The sequence below is a fragment of the Typha angustifolia genome, chromosome 11 (genome assembly GCF_048772165.1).
Source record: "Typha angustifolia cultivar Huaian chromosome 11, ASM4877216v1, whole genome shotgun sequence".
Classification (NCBI taxonomy): Eukaryota; Viridiplantae; Streptophyta; class Magnoliopsida; order Poales; family Typhaceae; genus Typha; species Typha angustifolia.
The window spans coordinates 264961-282958 of record NC_133249.1 but is presented as its reverse complement, the minus strand read 5'-3'; the positions used below and the strand labels follow the sequence as shown (position 1 = coordinate 282958).

At 36.1% G+C, this 17998-nt stretch overlaps 3 protein-coding genes and 1 long non-coding RNA gene across 4 annotated transcripts; 2 read left to right on the top strand and 2 right to left on the bottom strand.

Moving 5' to 3' along the window:
• Positions 1–113: 113 nt before the first annotated feature.
• Positions 114–6301, bottom strand: LOC140770541 (casein kinase 1-like protein 2). Its single transcript, XM_073111772.1, has 14 exons — positions 5898–6301; positions 5763–5803; positions 4903–4972; positions 4663–4811; positions 4337–4432; positions 4166–4236; positions 2994–3055; positions 2744–2807; positions 2583–2667; positions 2350–2476; positions 2180–2262; positions 2035–2095; positions 1595–1737; positions 114–818 (listed from the first exon to the last, which is right to left on the bottom strand). The coding sequence occupies exons 1-14, from the start codon at positions 5971–5973 to the stop codon at positions 525–527; spliced, it is 1422 nt and encodes a 473-aa protein (XP_072967873.1). The 5' UTR covers positions 5974–6301; the 3' UTR covers positions 114–524.
• Positions 6302–7347: 1046 nt separating this feature from the next.
• On the bottom strand, positions 7348–13544 carry LOC140771297 (probable magnesium transporter NIPA9). The gene is made up of 9 exons (XM_073112779.1): positions 13295–13544; positions 12569–12667; positions 12291–12420; positions 12074–12162; positions 10885–10941; positions 10739–10797; positions 9919–10039; positions 8595–8743; positions 7348–8105 (listed from the first exon to the last, which is right to left on the bottom strand). Exons 1-9 carry the CDS (start codon positions 13403–13405, stop codon positions 7877–7879), a joined length of 1044 nt encoding a protein of 347 aa, XP_072968880.1. The 5' UTR covers positions 13406–13544; the 3' UTR covers positions 7348–7876.
• A 1146-nt stretch (positions 13545–14690) lies between these two features.
• LOC140769747 (uncharacterized) lies at positions 14691–15029 on the top strand. The gene has a single exon (XM_073110606.1). It carries the CDS (start codon positions 14691–14693, stop codon positions 15027–15029), a length of 339 nt encoding a protein of 112 aa, XP_072966707.1.
• LOC140771126 (uncharacterized) lies at positions 15029–17242 on the top strand. Its single transcript, XR_012106108.1, has 2 exons — positions 15029–15687; positions 16962–17242. It is a non-coding gene; the product is annotated as an uncharacterized lncRNA (long non-coding RNA).
• Positions 17243–17998: the final 756 nt, after the last annotated feature.

Sequence of the window (17998 nt, the reverse complement as noted above, 5' to 3'; positions counted from 1 at the left end):
CAAACCTATAAATTGCACTAAGAGCAGGAAGTTGCATTAGGATGGAGCTCGACATAAGTGCTTCCTTTGTAGATAGGCAAAAGTGAATTGCTCAGTAAACGCAGTCAAGCTCACGAGTACAAAGATCCTAATCATTTGTTAAATACAAACCAAATGGATTCAGTGAGCTGGTCTCATCATCAAGATAACATTCGATGTAAATGTGGAGCCAAAAGAACATCCAAGAAATATAATTGAATAGCAGACACCGAGGACACGAAAGAGGAGCCTCGAACATGGCTACAATCACATGTACAAACAGCCTTATAATAGCCATGAGAGTTCAAAAAAAGTAGAGGCTCCTCAGACCCACCCTTATCTTACCGTGCTGATTACCTTCAGCAAACCAGTGCTTCACCTCTCTCCAGTTCAGAATCTTCGGTGATTCAAGTCATGGGGAAAGATAGCCTAAGCAAACTCAGCCTCCAACTTACATTTCTTTTATACATAGTGCAAATAGCACATATTTCAACTGCTCACTTAAGCTAGTATTGATTTCTCTCATCCGTGTCAAAGCTAAGGCCTTCAATACCTTTAAGAGTTGACTCGTAGTTCTTGATGTTAGATGAATGCCTGCCAGAAGAGGATTGCTTCGGCTCAGGATAACCAGCTGGTGAGCTTCTCTGAGGACCTGAAACTTTGCGAAGCGTCCCAGGACTTGCATCTGTTGTACGAGTACGTGATGCGTCTAACTCACTGCCTGTGATGTCTCGGCTGCTAGAAACTACAGCTCGCCTTGAGGATCCACTTGACCGTCCCAAAAACGTTGAACTGGATAACTACATGATAAAAGCTTACAGAGTCAGGAATTTTCATGCTAACAGATACTGGCTTTTTTTATAAAGCGCCATATGCATTACATCAAATATCAAATGCTAGCTTTAGTTTCGCTGAATCATAACTTTCATCACAATTTCAGAGATGCTTTTCTATTACGTTCATGCACACTAATTGGCAAAGAAACAGAAATACAGATGATGGATCAAATGTGCAATAAATTTCACAAACTACAAGAAAACCAGCAGGCCAGCTTGAAGCCTTGAACAAAAGAAATGACTGGTACGAGACAATATGTAGGATCCTAAAATCTTAGTTTGATAAAGCAAAGGCCTTAATTGCTCTGTACTCTCTACCCTTCATACGAACAATTAAAAAAATTAACAAAATAGCCATCACTCAAGTATGAGAAATCATCACTGAAGGTAAAAAACTGAAAATTTTAGTATCAGCATAAACATAGAACCTAGACCTAAAAGCATGTGTCACACCACAAGTCAAAATTCGAAGATGGCAAGAGAAGAATCAAAAGGTCCAAAATATAGAATACTTCGAAGAAGGTACGCAAGTGCTGCGCTCAACAGTCTATATCAGGCTTGAACTAGATCTAAATTATATTATTCTCATTTGAAATGCACTTTTCACTGATAGATAACGTACAAACTTCCTTTGGAAGGAAAATGCTTCAAATAAAGAACCTCAATAATAGATCAAAATATGTGATCAATAATCCAGAAATGGGAGGCTGAGTACAGGCAGAATTGACCTAAAGACTCACCATAGCATCTTTAGCAACAGAGGAATCATTCCCTATGGGAGTCTTCTGCCTCGGCAAACTGCTTGAATTTACAGCTTGAGGTGGTAATCGTCGATAGGAAGGGTCCGTTGCTGACCAACCACTCATCCTTGCTTCCTCACCACCTAAAACAATTTATTCAGCAGCACAAATCATCACATGGGAAAAAACAGAAATCCCATAACAGAACATGACGCCAATGTCTAACAGCCAAGGGCCATATAAGTCGTCAACAGCCTTAAGGCCATGTATCCAGTAACTAATCAGAAAATTATGCATAATTATTGAAGGACATAAAGAAATCTTGCATTAGAAGTTTGATCTGTCTTCCATTAGAAAAACTAAAACGATTGCCTAGAGCATAAACCAAATAAAAATTTAAAAAGCAATATGACAATTGCCAGAAAAGTGTGAATCGGTACCCGATTGTCTCTCATTCACCATAGCAGGAGCCAAGCCAGAGCTTGTGCCAGCACCATGACCCTGCAATAAGGGGATGTTAGCAGCTTCAAGTGCAACTATATTCAGTAAAATGATAAAAAAAAAGAGTAGAAATTATTGACTAACAAGGCCACGTGGAGGAACATTAGCAATTTGTGACTGCTGATACTTCAAAATAGTCCAGTCAAACACATAATCAAACTGAAATCCTGCAATCAGAAATACAACGGTTACGACAGTCAATAATCTGAACATCCTGTACAACTTTCAAAGTGAAATATAGATAGAAAACCGACCCTCACGGATGAAAAGATCTCGAAACAATCTTTTAAGGTATTGATAATCTGGCTTATCATCAAATCGCAGAGAACGACAGTAATGGAAGTATGAAGCAAATTCAACGGGATATCCACGACATAAAGCCTGAAAATTATATGAAATGAAAGCACAAATTATATAGAACTTTCCATATCAGACATGAAATTGGAAAGATATACGAAGCCTTATCCTTGGAACACTAAAAGATTACCTCAATAGATGTTGCAACTTTTCTTTCACTAATTTTTTCATACTTCTGTTTCTTTGTTCCAGCTTTTAGACCCTGCCATGGAAGGCTGATAACAACAAACACGTAACTTGGCCTAAGGCATAGGACTCAGGAGGAAAAAAAGAGTCAAATGAGATACAAACCTTCCTCTTAAGAAGTACATGAGTACATATCCAAGAGATTCTAAATCATCCCTCCTGCTTTGTTCTTAGCACCCAAAATAAAATAAAGTCAAAACTGAATAAGAAAACCAAGGATCTAGTAAAAGCATCAGAACACACAAAGCAGATAGTGAAAAACAAACAAGAACATAGTGATTTGATGACTTTAGTTTGACAAATATTCAAGAAAATTGATTCAGAAATTGCATATTGATGTTTTTTTTTCACTTACCGATGCCAAGATGGGTGTTGACACTTGCATATCTTGCTGTGCCAGTCAAATTTTTGTTTTCTCTGCATTAGGTTGGTGAAGATGTTAGAAGATGCACAAAGATTCATCAATCCTCTGCCAAACTAGTACTTCCATTGCAAAACACATCACCGAAGGCACAAGAAACAAAAAAAAAAAAACTTGTTTATTCAATAGCATGACTGGGTCTTAGTACAATAATTTCTGTTATTTTGTCCAAGCAAGTATTATAGGACACCAACAATCAAAGTAGAAATCAACTAGCTGGTTTCAACTGAATTAGACTAATGATCCATGAATGACTGAAAAAGAGGTCCCAAAGATGTGTATGCATCAAACAGTCAGTTTATGAACTACTGAATTTATGATTGTCCTAAGTAGGATAATTTCAACTGATAAAGTATTGGCATGAATTCACTATTTACATAGTGCTTATGAAGTAGATTCCACAAGAAGGCAGGCAATACATATTGAACTATCATAATTACAAAGATACATGAATTCTAACAATGTTTTGCAAAATATTAACTCCGAAACAAAGTGTCCTGTTGGTAGCGCAAGAGAATGCAAACCCTGATACTAGAATTATAAGCATAACGAATTTACCATTCTGCATATTAGTTAAACCACTTCAGCAAGTTTGCTAGTCTACCTATAGCTCGTCTATACAATAAATGCTCTAATGAACAAGCCTTTGACTTGAGACTTGTGATAGATATTGAACCTTCATATGTCCTCCTCGGTTCAGGATATACTTCATGGAAGGTGAAAGAGGAAAAAAGACAACCAAACAATACTGCACAAAAGGTTTAAATTTGAATTCTTTTAATCCCTAAGTTGCAAAAAAGAAGATATTGCAAAAGAGGTTCATTTTTCACTTCCTGGAAGCAATACACTTTAAAAAGAAGGTAATGGCATGGCACAACTAAAGACTCCTTGAGCCTCCAAGGAAATAGAATTATAAAAGGCAAATCTTGATAGACGTTCTTTTTTCAATTATATGCTTAAAAGTCTGCACCATGCACTAGCATCCTATTGTTTAGTATTGCATCGAAAGATAACATCAAATCAATGTAAATTCATCATCCGTTTCACATGTTCAGGACACAAGCCAAAGAAGACAGTTCATAATTATGGACATAACCCGAAGTTACCTATATGGAATGTGCTGGTGTGTTGAAGTATCCCTATACTTCTTGGCAAGGCCAAAATCTATGATGTAAACCTAGAAAAAAGTTCAAAAATAACAAACAGAAGCCAAATTTAGACTTGACGAAATATGAGAGCACATAGAAGAAATATATTAAGGAAATCTTGATGGTAACCTGATTAGCTCGCCTTCCAAGACCCATAAGAAAATTATCTGGCTTGATATCTCGGTGAAGAAAGGACTTAGAATGAACAAACTCCACTCGGTTGATCTAGTAAAGGACGGAAAATCAGTGCAGAAAACTATCATAACAACCAAACTCAAGATGAAAACTCAAAGAACAAATGCTAAGGTGGATGCATGACAGCCTAAGAAATAAGGGTAAAGCTAAGACATCCTCCTTCCCTAGACCCTGCTTTGGCAGAAATCTCATGTGCTGTAAAGACCCTTTCTGTAAGTTCATAGTAAGCCACATCAAGTACATCATATGTAACATCATACCATCTGATCAGCAAGCATCAGAACAGTCTTTAAAGACAGCTTTCTGTTACAAAAGTTGAAAAGATCTTCAAGACTTGGCCCCAACAAATCCATCACTAGGACATTATAGTCCCCTTCAACACCAAACCATCTCACATTTGGAATTCCAGCTGCCAAAACAAGGAAAAGAAAAAGATAGGGTAAGCATCTAATAATAGATCTTCTTTGCCATGACATAAAGGGGAGGAAAGACTTTCTTACTTCCTCCTTGTAGAATCCTGTACAGCTTTGATTCATATAGCAGCTGAGGATGCTTTGTCTTCACATTTTCCTGAAAGAGAGAAGCAGCGCATTACTCTTCTAAACAAGCAGATAGGCATCAAACTTATTATAGTAATATCAGAAAATGCATAGCAGAGCCATTCCCAGATTAAAGCATCCACAAGGAACACAGGATCTTGAAAATGCAGGCTCATGCAGAAGCAAATGTACGCAAATTTCAAGAAATAACAGACACATGTCCAAGCATATTGCACAGACAGAGAAACAGCAAAGCTTATCATTAATCCATACCAATAACACAGCCATACACAGATCAAAACATTCACAAATAAAAGTCTATGGAAATGTAGCCTCTCACAGACTCAGAACAGAATCTTAAAAGTTAAAACTTTAAAACAAAAACCTGCTGCACCAGAATCCCTCCTACTAAAAGCATTTTCCTCGCTAACTAACGGATCATACATTTCTACACAGATGTGTAAGTATGACAGGGAGCCAAGAAAAGAAAAAGGATCAAGATCTACCACAGTATACTAAATAAAACCTAGGGGGCGATTAGACCAGTTCCTTCCTGTATAACGAAACAACATAACTTCCCTTAAGTAACAAATTTAACTTAACCATGACCTAAAGATAAGCATCTCAATCTCAAGAATAATCCAATAACAAGAAAAAGAAGTAAAGATGATAACAGCACAAAGTTAGTTGACACATTTAACACAAAGGTAAACGACCATACCTGCGGAACCATAATTAGCCAAATTACCTAAAGCAATCAATGCCTAAATGAATAGGCTATAGCACAGCCATATCATATCTCCTAAGGTAATGATACTTACAAGTTTAATCGCGACCTCTTCATTTGTCTGAATATTAGTACCTAGAGGAAACGACAGCCAACCACTGTTAAAACCCCTCAAAAAAATCGAAGCTTTCACTTACCAAATAAAATTATCACTAAAATCAGCACAAACCTAGATAGATCTCCCCAAAAGAGCCGCTCCCGATCTTGCGACCGAGCCGGAACTTGTTGCCCACGCGAGGCTCCATCACGGCAATCAGAATCGAAGACTTTTAAAAAATCCAAAACCCACTCCGATCTCACGAGGCCCCCACTATTCACCACAGACCAGAGCAAAAGGAGATCGATTAAATAACTGAGACGAATCCGAGGAGGAACAGAGATCGGAATGCAGGGTTTCGAGAAAACGAAAAAAGGGAGAATTTTCCTCCTACTCCTCTAGAGGACTCCAACGAAGAAAAGAAAAAAGAAATGGAAAAAGAACAAGAGAAGAGGAGGAAGAGGCCACGATATCTATTGACACACGCTTCAATCCAAACTTAAAACAGCGGTTTCGATAGCACACAACGCTCTTCTTTACTTGCCCCCTCTCTCTCTCTTTCTCTCTCTAGTTTTATTATCTACACATTTTATTTTTCACTTCGCACCACATAGGGTGTAGAATGAAAAGTTCCATTTCTTTAATCAATCTCTCTCTAGATTAGGTTAGATAGAGAGATGTCACGAGGTGAGAGCGGGAACTTATCCCGCCCACTCAATCCGAACTCTCTCTCTCTCTCTCTCTCTAGAATATCCAATTAGCTGAAAGCTACTTTACGGAAAAATAATAATAATAATAATTAATTAATTAATTTTGTAACTCTTTTACATATTACTACCTTTACTTTATTTTATTACGTAAACCTCCTCTGCTGAACGAAATTGCAAATTAACTCCTTTCTGCAAGTAGATTTGCAAAAGACTGCCGGAATCAATGGATAAACGCGTATTTACAACATAAACCAGCTCATATGAAACTCGTATACTATTTTATACTACCTAATAGACTTTTTTTTGGGGGGGTGGGGGAGGGATCTATCTCTAATAAGATATTCTAGTAATAAACATTTTTAATTGCCTTCACAGCAAGAAGAGAGTCATGTGCTGTTTCTTCTTTATCTGTAGAACTAGTCAATGTCTTTGGAAACTTTTCTACGTGAGCGTTGACTTTTTCTCCGTTTACTGTTTGAAGGACAGATTGCTGGATAACATAATTCTTTTACTTTGATTGACGTATAATTTTGAGCTTGAACATATGGCAGAAATATAGCCAGCATGTACCAGGATAAATATAAAGGAAAAAGTTTGATCCATGGATTTTTTTTTGAGGGGGGAGTTGACTTTTATGACCAGCTAATAGTGATGAGGATTAGGCCGATATCTTATCAAACAAATCAGCAGGAGGTGGAGATAAATTGCATCTCTCCATCTAGAAGAATATCTTTGCAAGATAGACCAAGATTCTCACAGACAAGATAACATCCGATTGGTCGTTCGATGGTTTAATCCTAGAAGACTTTGTATATAACCCACTGCATTTAAACTACAACTTGAAATAGATTTATTCAACTGTGTTTCCAAAAAGAATGCAGGATAACTCAATGTGAATTGATCCTAAAATGACAAGCACGAAGTATTCATTAACAATTCAAACATCCAATACACACCAGGTGCCAAAATAAGAGCAGAATGATCCTGTAAATGGTATAAAGAAGATGCCCAACATAACTTGATAATGAAACTTAATGCTGCCTCCCAAAGCAAAGTTTCAATCAACATTCAGACAATGCTGAATTTTGTACATAGCAATGAAATCTTGGGCCGCTGAAGGAATAGGAAATTGTCTGTCGCAAGACTTTGGTCAGCAGTGCAGAAAATCTTGCATGTCTCAAGAAACTGGTATAGAGATGTAAGAAAATGGATCTCTCCTTATCAAACCAGTCTGGACACGATCTTGTAAAGAATGAGGGACATTAAGTTACAGCACTATCTGAATAGTTGAACCGAGTAAAATTTTAATCTCTATCAATCTGGATTGCCAGCATGTCTAACGTGCTGCAATGGGTTGCATCTCAGCATATTTCTAGAGACAAAGATCTTGTTATGGTTTCTCTATGCCTTCTCTTTTGATGAAGATGTAATAAGATGATGCAATGTTGATGCATGGACTATTGTGCTTGGGCTAGAATCCTTTACGCGGACTGAGCCAGACCGCCGAATGTTGTGAGTTCTCTCAATGTTGCTGATGTTGCTTCTTACCAATCGCTGCAAAGGTCTAGGTAGAAGTGCAATCAATCGACCAGAACTAACAAGAAGAACTACACCAACAATGATGAAGAACCTGCAGATAACAGATGAAGTTATGCATTTTATTTCCACTCAACAGCATACTTCAAGGAGGGTTTCTGACGTCCATCATTGGACAAAACCTACAACCACTGTAAGCAAAAAAATTAAAAACCAAAAGAACCAATGTCTTGATCACACGTGCAACAGTCAGATAATTAAGAAAATGAGGATTTTAAAACATGGATAGGCTACATTCTATAGAAACCAAACTTGTGTGTCCTACTGTTGTATGCAGCAGAAGCCTGAGTCACATACAGAATGGGTCATGCAGTTTTGGCATCTGAGCCTGCAAACTACGTGCACAAATAGCAATTAGTCATGCTTGTGGGTACTAGCTACCATTATATCATTTAATTATGGCAACAGATGTGAACTCTGAATATCTGACAGAAGACTTGTAAAAAATGAGCAAGGTTAAAAGAGAGCTCCCTAAGAAAAAGTACTGTGAATCAGAATAAACTAACTGAATTGGCGATATTACCATCCAAGCAGGAGGGAAAACCGAGCTGTAGGAGCTGAAGGCATACGTTCACCAAGTGCAAGCATACCAGCTAGAACACCAGTGATGATAGATGCCACAGCCGCGCATGTTGATACCACAATAGCTCTTCCATGCTTCAGGCCCCGAGTCTGCCAAAAGAATCCAAATGCTTCAATATTTCAGCTAAGATCAAAATTTAAATTGAAAATCCAAGTTGATGTGCAACATTCTTATATTGATCTAATACATGAACAAGTATTTAACTTCCAATTTTTCAATTAAGAAAACTTGGAAGATTTAAAAACACTAAACTGACAAGGGAATGATAGAACGACTACTTATTTGAAGTCTCATGCTGAACTGTCCTTCACTAAAAGATCCCTTCAGGCTGGTTGTTGTGGTTTTCTGAAATCTAACTAACAATGCAACCAATGCCAACTTATGCACATAATACTACCATATGCTTTGCTCATTTAACATATGAACCACATGTGAATTACAAAATGATCAGGATGAGTTTGAGAAGAAAGATAGTTCCTAAAAGGTAAGTATTTTAGAAAAATTGTTGCTCAAGACCTTTTTGGATTGTAAATTCAGTAGAAGAATTCTTAGTATAACATTCCATGCATAAAGAAAATATAAGGATCACGAATCTTCACTTAGCCAACAATTATGTTTGTCAATCTCAAACCTGGATTGACCAACTCCCAAAGCACTGTCAGAAATGGAAATGGAGATGGGTCAGTTATGTGCATTTATACTAACTTGACCATAAACAGATTGACGCAGGTTTCCCAACCACCACATGGTCAATTGAGAGGTGAACAATGTTCTCTCTTTTTCACTCTTATTGCATTTAAATAAATTTGTCCAACTTAGTTCTTCTGATACACAATCATAAATGGATCAGGTTTTTGCTGAGAGTCTTCTTGAACCAGCTTAAAGCCAACTTCACCCAACCTATTGCACCATACCAACAACTATAACCTATCTGTGCTAACTAGCCTCATAGGCTAAAATGTGTAATCTAAATTTTTAGAATCACTCTCTTCTCCTAGATAATTACAATAGCAGTCGACCCAAAGAGATTATTTTATCAACTCTTTTTTTCCTTGAACTACTATCTCCTATTCTGCAGTGACAATTTACACTTCATGGTGCTTTGAACAACATCAACAGTAATCTTAGCATTTTGGAGCAATATCATGCGACTATTTTAGTAATGTTTTTGACTGATATCAAATGTTGAAATAAGTTAAATAGTACACAACTTTTTACAGGCATGAGAGTCTACAGAACTAAAGAGACCAATATATCGAAGTACCTGATAAACAAATCCTGTGGCACTACAGCATATGCTAATTGAGATGCATACAGGAACCACAAGCTTCGAGAAGCCCTTCTCTGAGAATAAAAAGCCCATCTTTGATATTACAGATGCCATCCTGTAATCAAAAGCAGATACACATGAAGTCATGAACATCTAACACCTCCTTATCAGTCCTACTTCTATCAGAGAGGGGAAAGCATAAGAATACCTTCTTAGCAGGTATTATAAATCAATAGATGCTTGACATCAGAGCTGGTAAATGTCTATTCTAGTTGAATTTATAACAAAAATGGCAAAGAATCTGTTCCATTATGGATAGCAATATCTCACAAGTTCAGTTAGAATATTGTCTTGTTGCCTAGCAAATTTACATAAATACTAATTTGTTCAAATTTGCTAGGTAAATGTCTATTCTAGTTGAATTTATAACAAAAATGGCAAAGAATCTGTTCCATTATGGATAGCAATATCTCACAAGTTCAGTTAGAATATTGTCTTGTTGCCTAGCAAATTTACATAAATACTAATTTGTTACTAATTCATATTTAAAGTGAGAATATATCATTGGATTCATACAAGCTTGTCCAACACAAGGAGATGCAGAAGCTTTGATGTATACAGCTCTTCCTATTAGGTAGAAAATAGGACTAAGAAAAGTGATCATTTCTTCAATTATAAAAAAAAAAAAACGCATTTGACATGAGCCGAATAGGATCAATGAAAAAGAAAATTAAGAGATAGAGAGATATATTTTTAATGCTAAGTGACCCAAATAGTGATATATGGCAAACAGTTAGGATCAGTATAAATTTACCCAAATAAAATGCCTGATTCCAAACCAAATATAAGCTCCTCAACAACTTCAGAATTCACCTATATAGGATATTTCTGTCAAGAGTTGCAACATGCAGGAAATGTTACAGAATATATTAATATATTTAATAGCATGACAACACTCACCAGCTCTTGTTCACGCCTTTGACCTTTATAAATATGTAGCCAAACATTCAAGAGAGCCTGAATTGCCACATGCATCACCAGAAATTATCATTAGATATCAGATTCAAAGTAAAACACACTGAAGCCACAATTCAAAGATATAAGTCCATGTGTTCCCAACTTGATTTATCCCTTGTTAGAACTTCTATTAGGGGATCCATCGGAAAACACAGAGCCAGTTCAAACCATTAAGAAAAAAAGAAGAAGAGATATTACAAGCCTGTTGTATTATTTGATAATGCTTCAATAGCGGCAATATATAAGTAGACCTGCATAATCTAGTCTCTAATCTATCTTAGAAATATAAACAAAGAGAGTGATGTGAAATTTCATCTAAAATAACTTAATTATCATCTATTATTTGTCTTAGACTCTCAGGGCAAGAGTTAATTAATGCAAGGACACAGTTAGTATAAATACTCAATAAAGACCATATTCTTGGAGCACCAATAAAAAGATATATCCAAGGATACCATCTGAGTCTGTCTCATTCTAAATAGGGGCAAGGAAGTAAGCTCTCGTTCACTTTAGGAATAATTTTTTCTTTATTTTAGAATATAACTATTTATTCTAGAATAACAATTAAACATCTTAATAATTACATTCTAGAATACAAATACTATTACTTAAAATTACATCTTATACCACATATTAAAATAATTACCAATATATTCGTGATATTCATCTCATCAATTTACTTATATCAAATCAAAGGGTATTTATTATAAATTTATTAAAAAAAAAAAAATAATAATATATATATATATATATATTTTTCATCTTTTTAATCAGTTTATATCACATCAAAAATAATTATTACACTCTTATTTCATAATACAAATAAACATAGGAATTATTATTCATAGAATAAATTTCTTATTTTGGTAATAACAAATATAATTTATTATTCCTATTTCAACCATATTCCACTTATGAACAAGGCTTAAGTGATCAACACAGTAATCAAGGAGGCATGATGAACATTGCTACAAGTAAGTCATAAGGTTGGAAATCCACATATGACAGCCAATGAACTCCATTAGAAATTGGAAGGACTCTAGGTAATAAAATAAGGACAAAGATACTTTGCTCTTACTAATTAGGAAACAGACCAACAATTGTCAAATGCAGCACAGAGCATGGTACCTACAAACAAGATGGCAACTGAAAAAACTAGCCAAGGTATGCAGAAAAGAGAAATTTCAGAAGCATTTTGTTCCTCGCCTCCAACACCGACTCCTGTAATAAGAATAAAGAACCTCTATTTAATACAATATAATTGCCAAAATGCAGTAATATAACCATACTAGATTAGAAATCAGCAAAAGTTAAAAGCAAAGGAATAAAATATAATTCACACACATTACCTATTGTTCCAATACCAGCTAATGTGATGGCCACCCAATCAACAGCATTCATTACCTCCCTAAGATAAAAATGTGAGAACACGGAGAGTATAGCAAGCCCACAACCAGAAACGGGTTGTATAACAGAGACCTGTCAAAATGTGTAAGAGAAACAAGATGTGATGTGGAAAGCATGCAATACAACTTACATCTAGGAGAAACTAGTTACTTGGTACACAACCACAAAAGAAGATGCCAAACTTAAGATATCTACTTAAGTAAATACCAAGCTTACTCACCGGAGCTAGAGATAATGCCCTCAACATCAATACAGCACCAGATATATCCAAAAGGAAACCTACGATCCACAATTTGTTGAAAGCATATGCTCTGACTACCTGAACATCGAATAATGAATTTGAATCAGCAGTACTTCTCATAAACATGTTGCAAAGTATGGACATTGTAGGACCTTCAAGTAGTTAATCCCATTAATAAATCATTAATTGCATTCACGCAACAGCTTGAAAAGAAGGAACTTGATAAATCTTTTAAGTAGCATTGCACCATATCATTCTAAAATCTAAGATTAGGTCTTTATTACGAAGAAAGAACCATTGTAATTCTCATGAATAATTTTTTTTTCCTACAAATTAGGCCAGTAGAAAAGAAGAGAAATTTCAGAAAGGAAAGTGTTATGGTGTCAAAAATTGCTAAGAATAAGAAGACGAATTTTTTGAGATATTTTAAACAAGTAGTGAGCTCTCATGGAATGACTAAATCATCACAAGCCTCCAGATTAACATGGAATCTACAATCAAAAAAACTTCTAACATTAGGTGTCATGCAGTAACATAAATATCGTAATTCTTTCATAGTACTAATATATTATCGGATCTATAATCAATGCTCTAAAATTGTCAAATGTCAATCCCCAACACAGAAGTAACCACACATCATCGGATCAACAAAGAATCGATCAGCATCGAATAAATCTAAAGGAATCGAAGAGAGAAAGGTGAGACCTTTAGCTTGAAGGAGAGGGGAGGGAGGATGATGGTTCCCTTCTTCTGTAAAACCTTGCCGATGTTGTTTCCCGCGGTGGCTAACAGAGTCAAACAAATCGATTCCCACATCGCGCACCTCCTCTTCCCCGATTCCTTCCTATATTCCCCTCTTCTCCTCTTCTATTCCTACTTTCTTGCGTTCGCTTTCTTCTCCAAAGCTTGCGTATTTTTAAGAGGTTAGTGGGGGGAGGGGGGTGGTGGTGGTGGTAAAGGCGAGAGCTTTTATTTTTATTTTTTAATTTTTTATTTTTAGCTTTGATGGTTATCACTTATTTATCAATGGCCTTTTGTTCTAATTTTTGGCCCTCACGCTTTAAAAAATTTGGGAATTTGATTTCCGTCCCTCTCCAATACGTATCTAATAACTACGCTGGCTGTCCACGTCTCCATCACCAACTGCTGTCGGAGCGGGTGAAATTTGGGTGGATATGGATCCCAACACCCACTACCCGTTTTGGCATACATCATGTTTCTCGGATTTGGATGAAAAATTAAGGCAAATTTATATTTCACACCCTATAAAGTAGTATCATTGGAATTTTTTTTGTTTTGTTTTGGACTATTCCCCTCCAAATTAAACTACTTCGGTTGGTGGAATTAATTGACTAATTCCAATTCCAACAAACCAACCAGGGGGAGAGGGAGAGAGAGAGAGAGAGAGAGTACATAATGGAATTAATTTATTTTGTCATTAAATGGCTAAAATTAAATGCTTGATTATACTCAGACGTTTTTTGAAATTTAAATCAGCGGCATCAGAATCTGATTTTAAGCTACTTGATTATTGATTGCAACCCATGATAGACAATCCTACGACTTTTACTTGTGTAAGGACCAAAACTTCTCTCCGTGTTTGGTCCATATGAAACCATTCTAATTAATCTGAGACCAAAGTATACATAATTTATTCTATTCAACCAACATAAAATCAACTAATACCCAAATATATTATTCATTCAACACACTTTAAAAAATAAAATAAAAAAATTATTCGAGCAAACGATTATTATATATAACCAAAGAGGCCAAAACAAAACTGTGCTATTATATATATTGGAGCCGAACAAAATAGAGGTGTAAAACGAATTTGCTGTGATATTTTAGATAGTAAATTTTGTTTAATGAAGGGGGTTATATGCAAACATTCTGTGTATTTTCCTCCGTACGTAGCAATGTCCAATGTACGCGTCCTAGTCCTCCTCCACTAATCCTATCTCGAGAAACTCCCTTGTCCTGTTCCAAGTCCACCCGTCTCTCCCTCTCTCTTTCCTTTCCCCAAAATCAAACGACCAAAAGCGAGAGGAGAGAAGAGAAGAGAAGAAGAGACGCAAAGATTTTCGCCTTTTGTTTATCTATGGACGGATTCAGATCGAGATCATATGCGGATGACCGCATGCAGATCGAGGTATACGGCCGCACGGCTACCCATCCTCCTCCTCCTCCTCTGAGGTCTTATAGCACATCCTATACCTCCTCGTCCTCCTACGAGTACTCGGACTACGTCCCAAGAGAGGTCAAGAAGGCGAAGTCTTCGAAGAAAGGTTGGGTCTTGGGCGACGCAGAGTTTCAGAGGAAGAAGAGGGTTGCGTCTTACAAAGCCTATTCCGTGGAGGGGAAGGTGAAGGGATCGTTCCGGAAGAGCTTTAGATGGCTCAAGGATAGGTACTACGATGTCGTCTATGGCTGGTGGTGATCGCTCTCGCCGATTTCTGATGGTATTGGAACTGATACTTATTTTGTTTGATCTCAATTAGATTACCTTTTTGGGAGATTTGATTGATTTGATCAGATATTTGGGTTCTTCGCACGCATCTCTCTTAACCGATCACGTTATCGAGGTTGTGGACTTTCTTCTGGTTTTTGATCGATTTGATCAAGTATCTTCCAACTCTGATATTTCCTTGGTGTAATTTGTTCCATTCTCTCAGTTTCTTGTTTGTATTCATCTGTTCCTTTTCCTTATAGTTAAGAATGTTATTGTTGGTTAATAGATATCATAGAGATTGTATTATACCAGTTTGTTCGCCTGGTTTCAGTATTTTAAATATTTATCTGTATGGTGTCAAATCTGTGTTTGGAACAATCATTTGATCAAGTTGCTACCTGATATGCATTAAGCAATCAATAGAGTTCTTTTTTCTGCTGTACTGCATATCTGTCATTCTCGTTGATCCCTTCCGTTCTTAAATAATCAGAAAAGGAGAAGTTTGTCTAATAAAGTGATGTAATAAGGCAGATTGACTACAATCAGTGCGATTATATTGGAAAGACAACCTTTTTCCGTGGGCATGCTAAGATATACCATGGTGATTAGTCCAGTAAATCCAAGCTGTCATACACTTTTACCCTCGGTAACATAATTCTCCATTTTCATTTAATCATGTAGGTCATTCTTTTTACTCATACTATTTCATCAGTATACAAAGGCTATGTTCTGCCATTTTACTTCATTATCTCATCAATCTGTGGTTTAACGTGCTATCAACTTCAAAGCTTCAAGATTACAAGATGCTCCTTTCTGTAATTTTTGAAGGCGACATGCTTCTTGCATAATTTGATGGGTAAATTTAGTCACTCTTCTGTGTTATTATGAAACTTTTTTTTTGTAAAGCTTCTCATTCCAAACGGTCAGTTGTGGTATTGTGAATTTAAAAGTTGTATTTTCGTCAAAATGGTATAGTTGGTGATGTTGAAGACCCACAAGCTCTTGAAGTATCAAATACTTTATACTGACAGAGATGGTGGCTCCACCCTGGTGTTTTACAGTCTCTCTATTTTTTAATAGAACTGTAATCTCTTATGTTGGATTACTTTGCCCACCAACTGACAATATATCCTCCATGGGATGTCCTCTTTCCTGATTTGTCTTAGTAGGGGCTTGACTTTAGAATATTAAAGCCACTGATTGCAGAAGTAAAATCGGTCAGATCTTTTGTGGTATTCCCATCTTTTAGTTGTGCTCCACTTAATCCTATATTATTAGGAAAATTCTTAGATGATAATGCTGAAATTTATACATTCTAGATGATAATGCTGAAATTTATACATTCTTAATGTAACATTCCTTTGAAGTGCTTCCTTTTCACTATTACTTTAACTTGGGGGTGGTCCTCTTTTATTTGCTCAGTGGTTTAACTGATGGAAACAATAGGCATAGCAATAATGCCTGATTAAAATTTCTGTGGATCTCATTTTGCAATATTAATTCTTTTTAGGTGCTAGTGGTAGCTTTGTGTTGTGCCTTCTATAAAGGCATCGGGGCAACAGGAAAGTCTATAATTAGAAGTCGGAATGGTTGCTTTCAGTAAACCAAAAGACAATCTTTATCTCTTATATATCCTTCGCTTTGTTATTGAAGTTTTATTTCAGAAAACATTGTACAAAAATGAGTTATCAGCTGTAGTAATCAGCCTTTGATAAAAGAGAATCTTGGTCCGTCATCGCTCCTTGTGTTTCTTTTTTCCCTCCTATGTGCTTGTTAAGTTGTTATTAATCTTTCTCAAGTCTCAAATAGCTTTGTTGACAAATATGTTGATCTTGGAAGAATGGCACATTCCCTGACCTTTGTTTGGTGACAAAGAGTAAACCTTCTATGCTAACTTATGTCTTGATGATTCAATAACAGGGAGCGAGCTTTACCATGTCTGGTGTTCAAGCTTTTGTCTGGTGGTGGTTCTCTCTTGCTCCTTAGCTTATACCTACATTTTAGAAGGCTGAATTAATTTAGAAGAGGAAAAGGCAATCATATCATTTTTTGTTCGAATTGTATTCAATCTGCAGTTGTGTAGACATCTGCTAATGCTGTTGTATATCTGTTGGCTAATTTCTGCATCTCCATTAATGGAGTATTTACATTCTTACTAGTTACTTCTCAGATATTAAATGACCCGATTTGTCAATTATAAACTATGTATTGTACGTTTTGAATTAAGTATAGCTGATTAGCTGGTTGCGGACCTAACTGTTTGAGATCAATGGTAGCTTAAGCATGGGTCAGTAGGTTCTAAAGCCCCTGTAGTTTAATGTATTAATTTAGTTATTGGTATACTGATTATAGTACTTAACCTCTCGTTGATGTTTACACAATGATGAAATAAACAACGGCAGAGATTACAATTTACAAAGCCAGGATTTATATATGTATAAATTTCATTACTCTTGTTACAAACTTAGCAGGAATATCCATAATAAGAACTGGCAATACCCACACTGAAAACCGACACGAGAACATGTCACGAATAACAATCCATTAATTGCATGCTACCAAAATGGCCAAATAAAAGCGATCCGATCCACAGTACTCCTAAGCACTCTTTTGAATTTTGGGAACCTCTTTGAATTGGTTCAGAGATCTCTAAATTAGTTTAATAACTAAATAACTTCTTATTTTTTTTCATATCGAATCAAATTTACTCTTCCAAAGCTTAAAGCTAAAAAATAAGACTAACTAATTAAATACTTAATATAAACCAGCAGTAAAAAGGAGATGAAGAAGATTGTAAGAGACAGCCATGAAATGAAAATGTGAAGGAAATTTTAACAAAACATACATCTTATAGAACAATGAGAACTGGAGCTTCGTCAACATAAAGTTGGTCATTGTGTTCTCTTGGTAGCGCATGATCCGCGTTAGAAATCAACATAAGATGTTAGATTCATTTA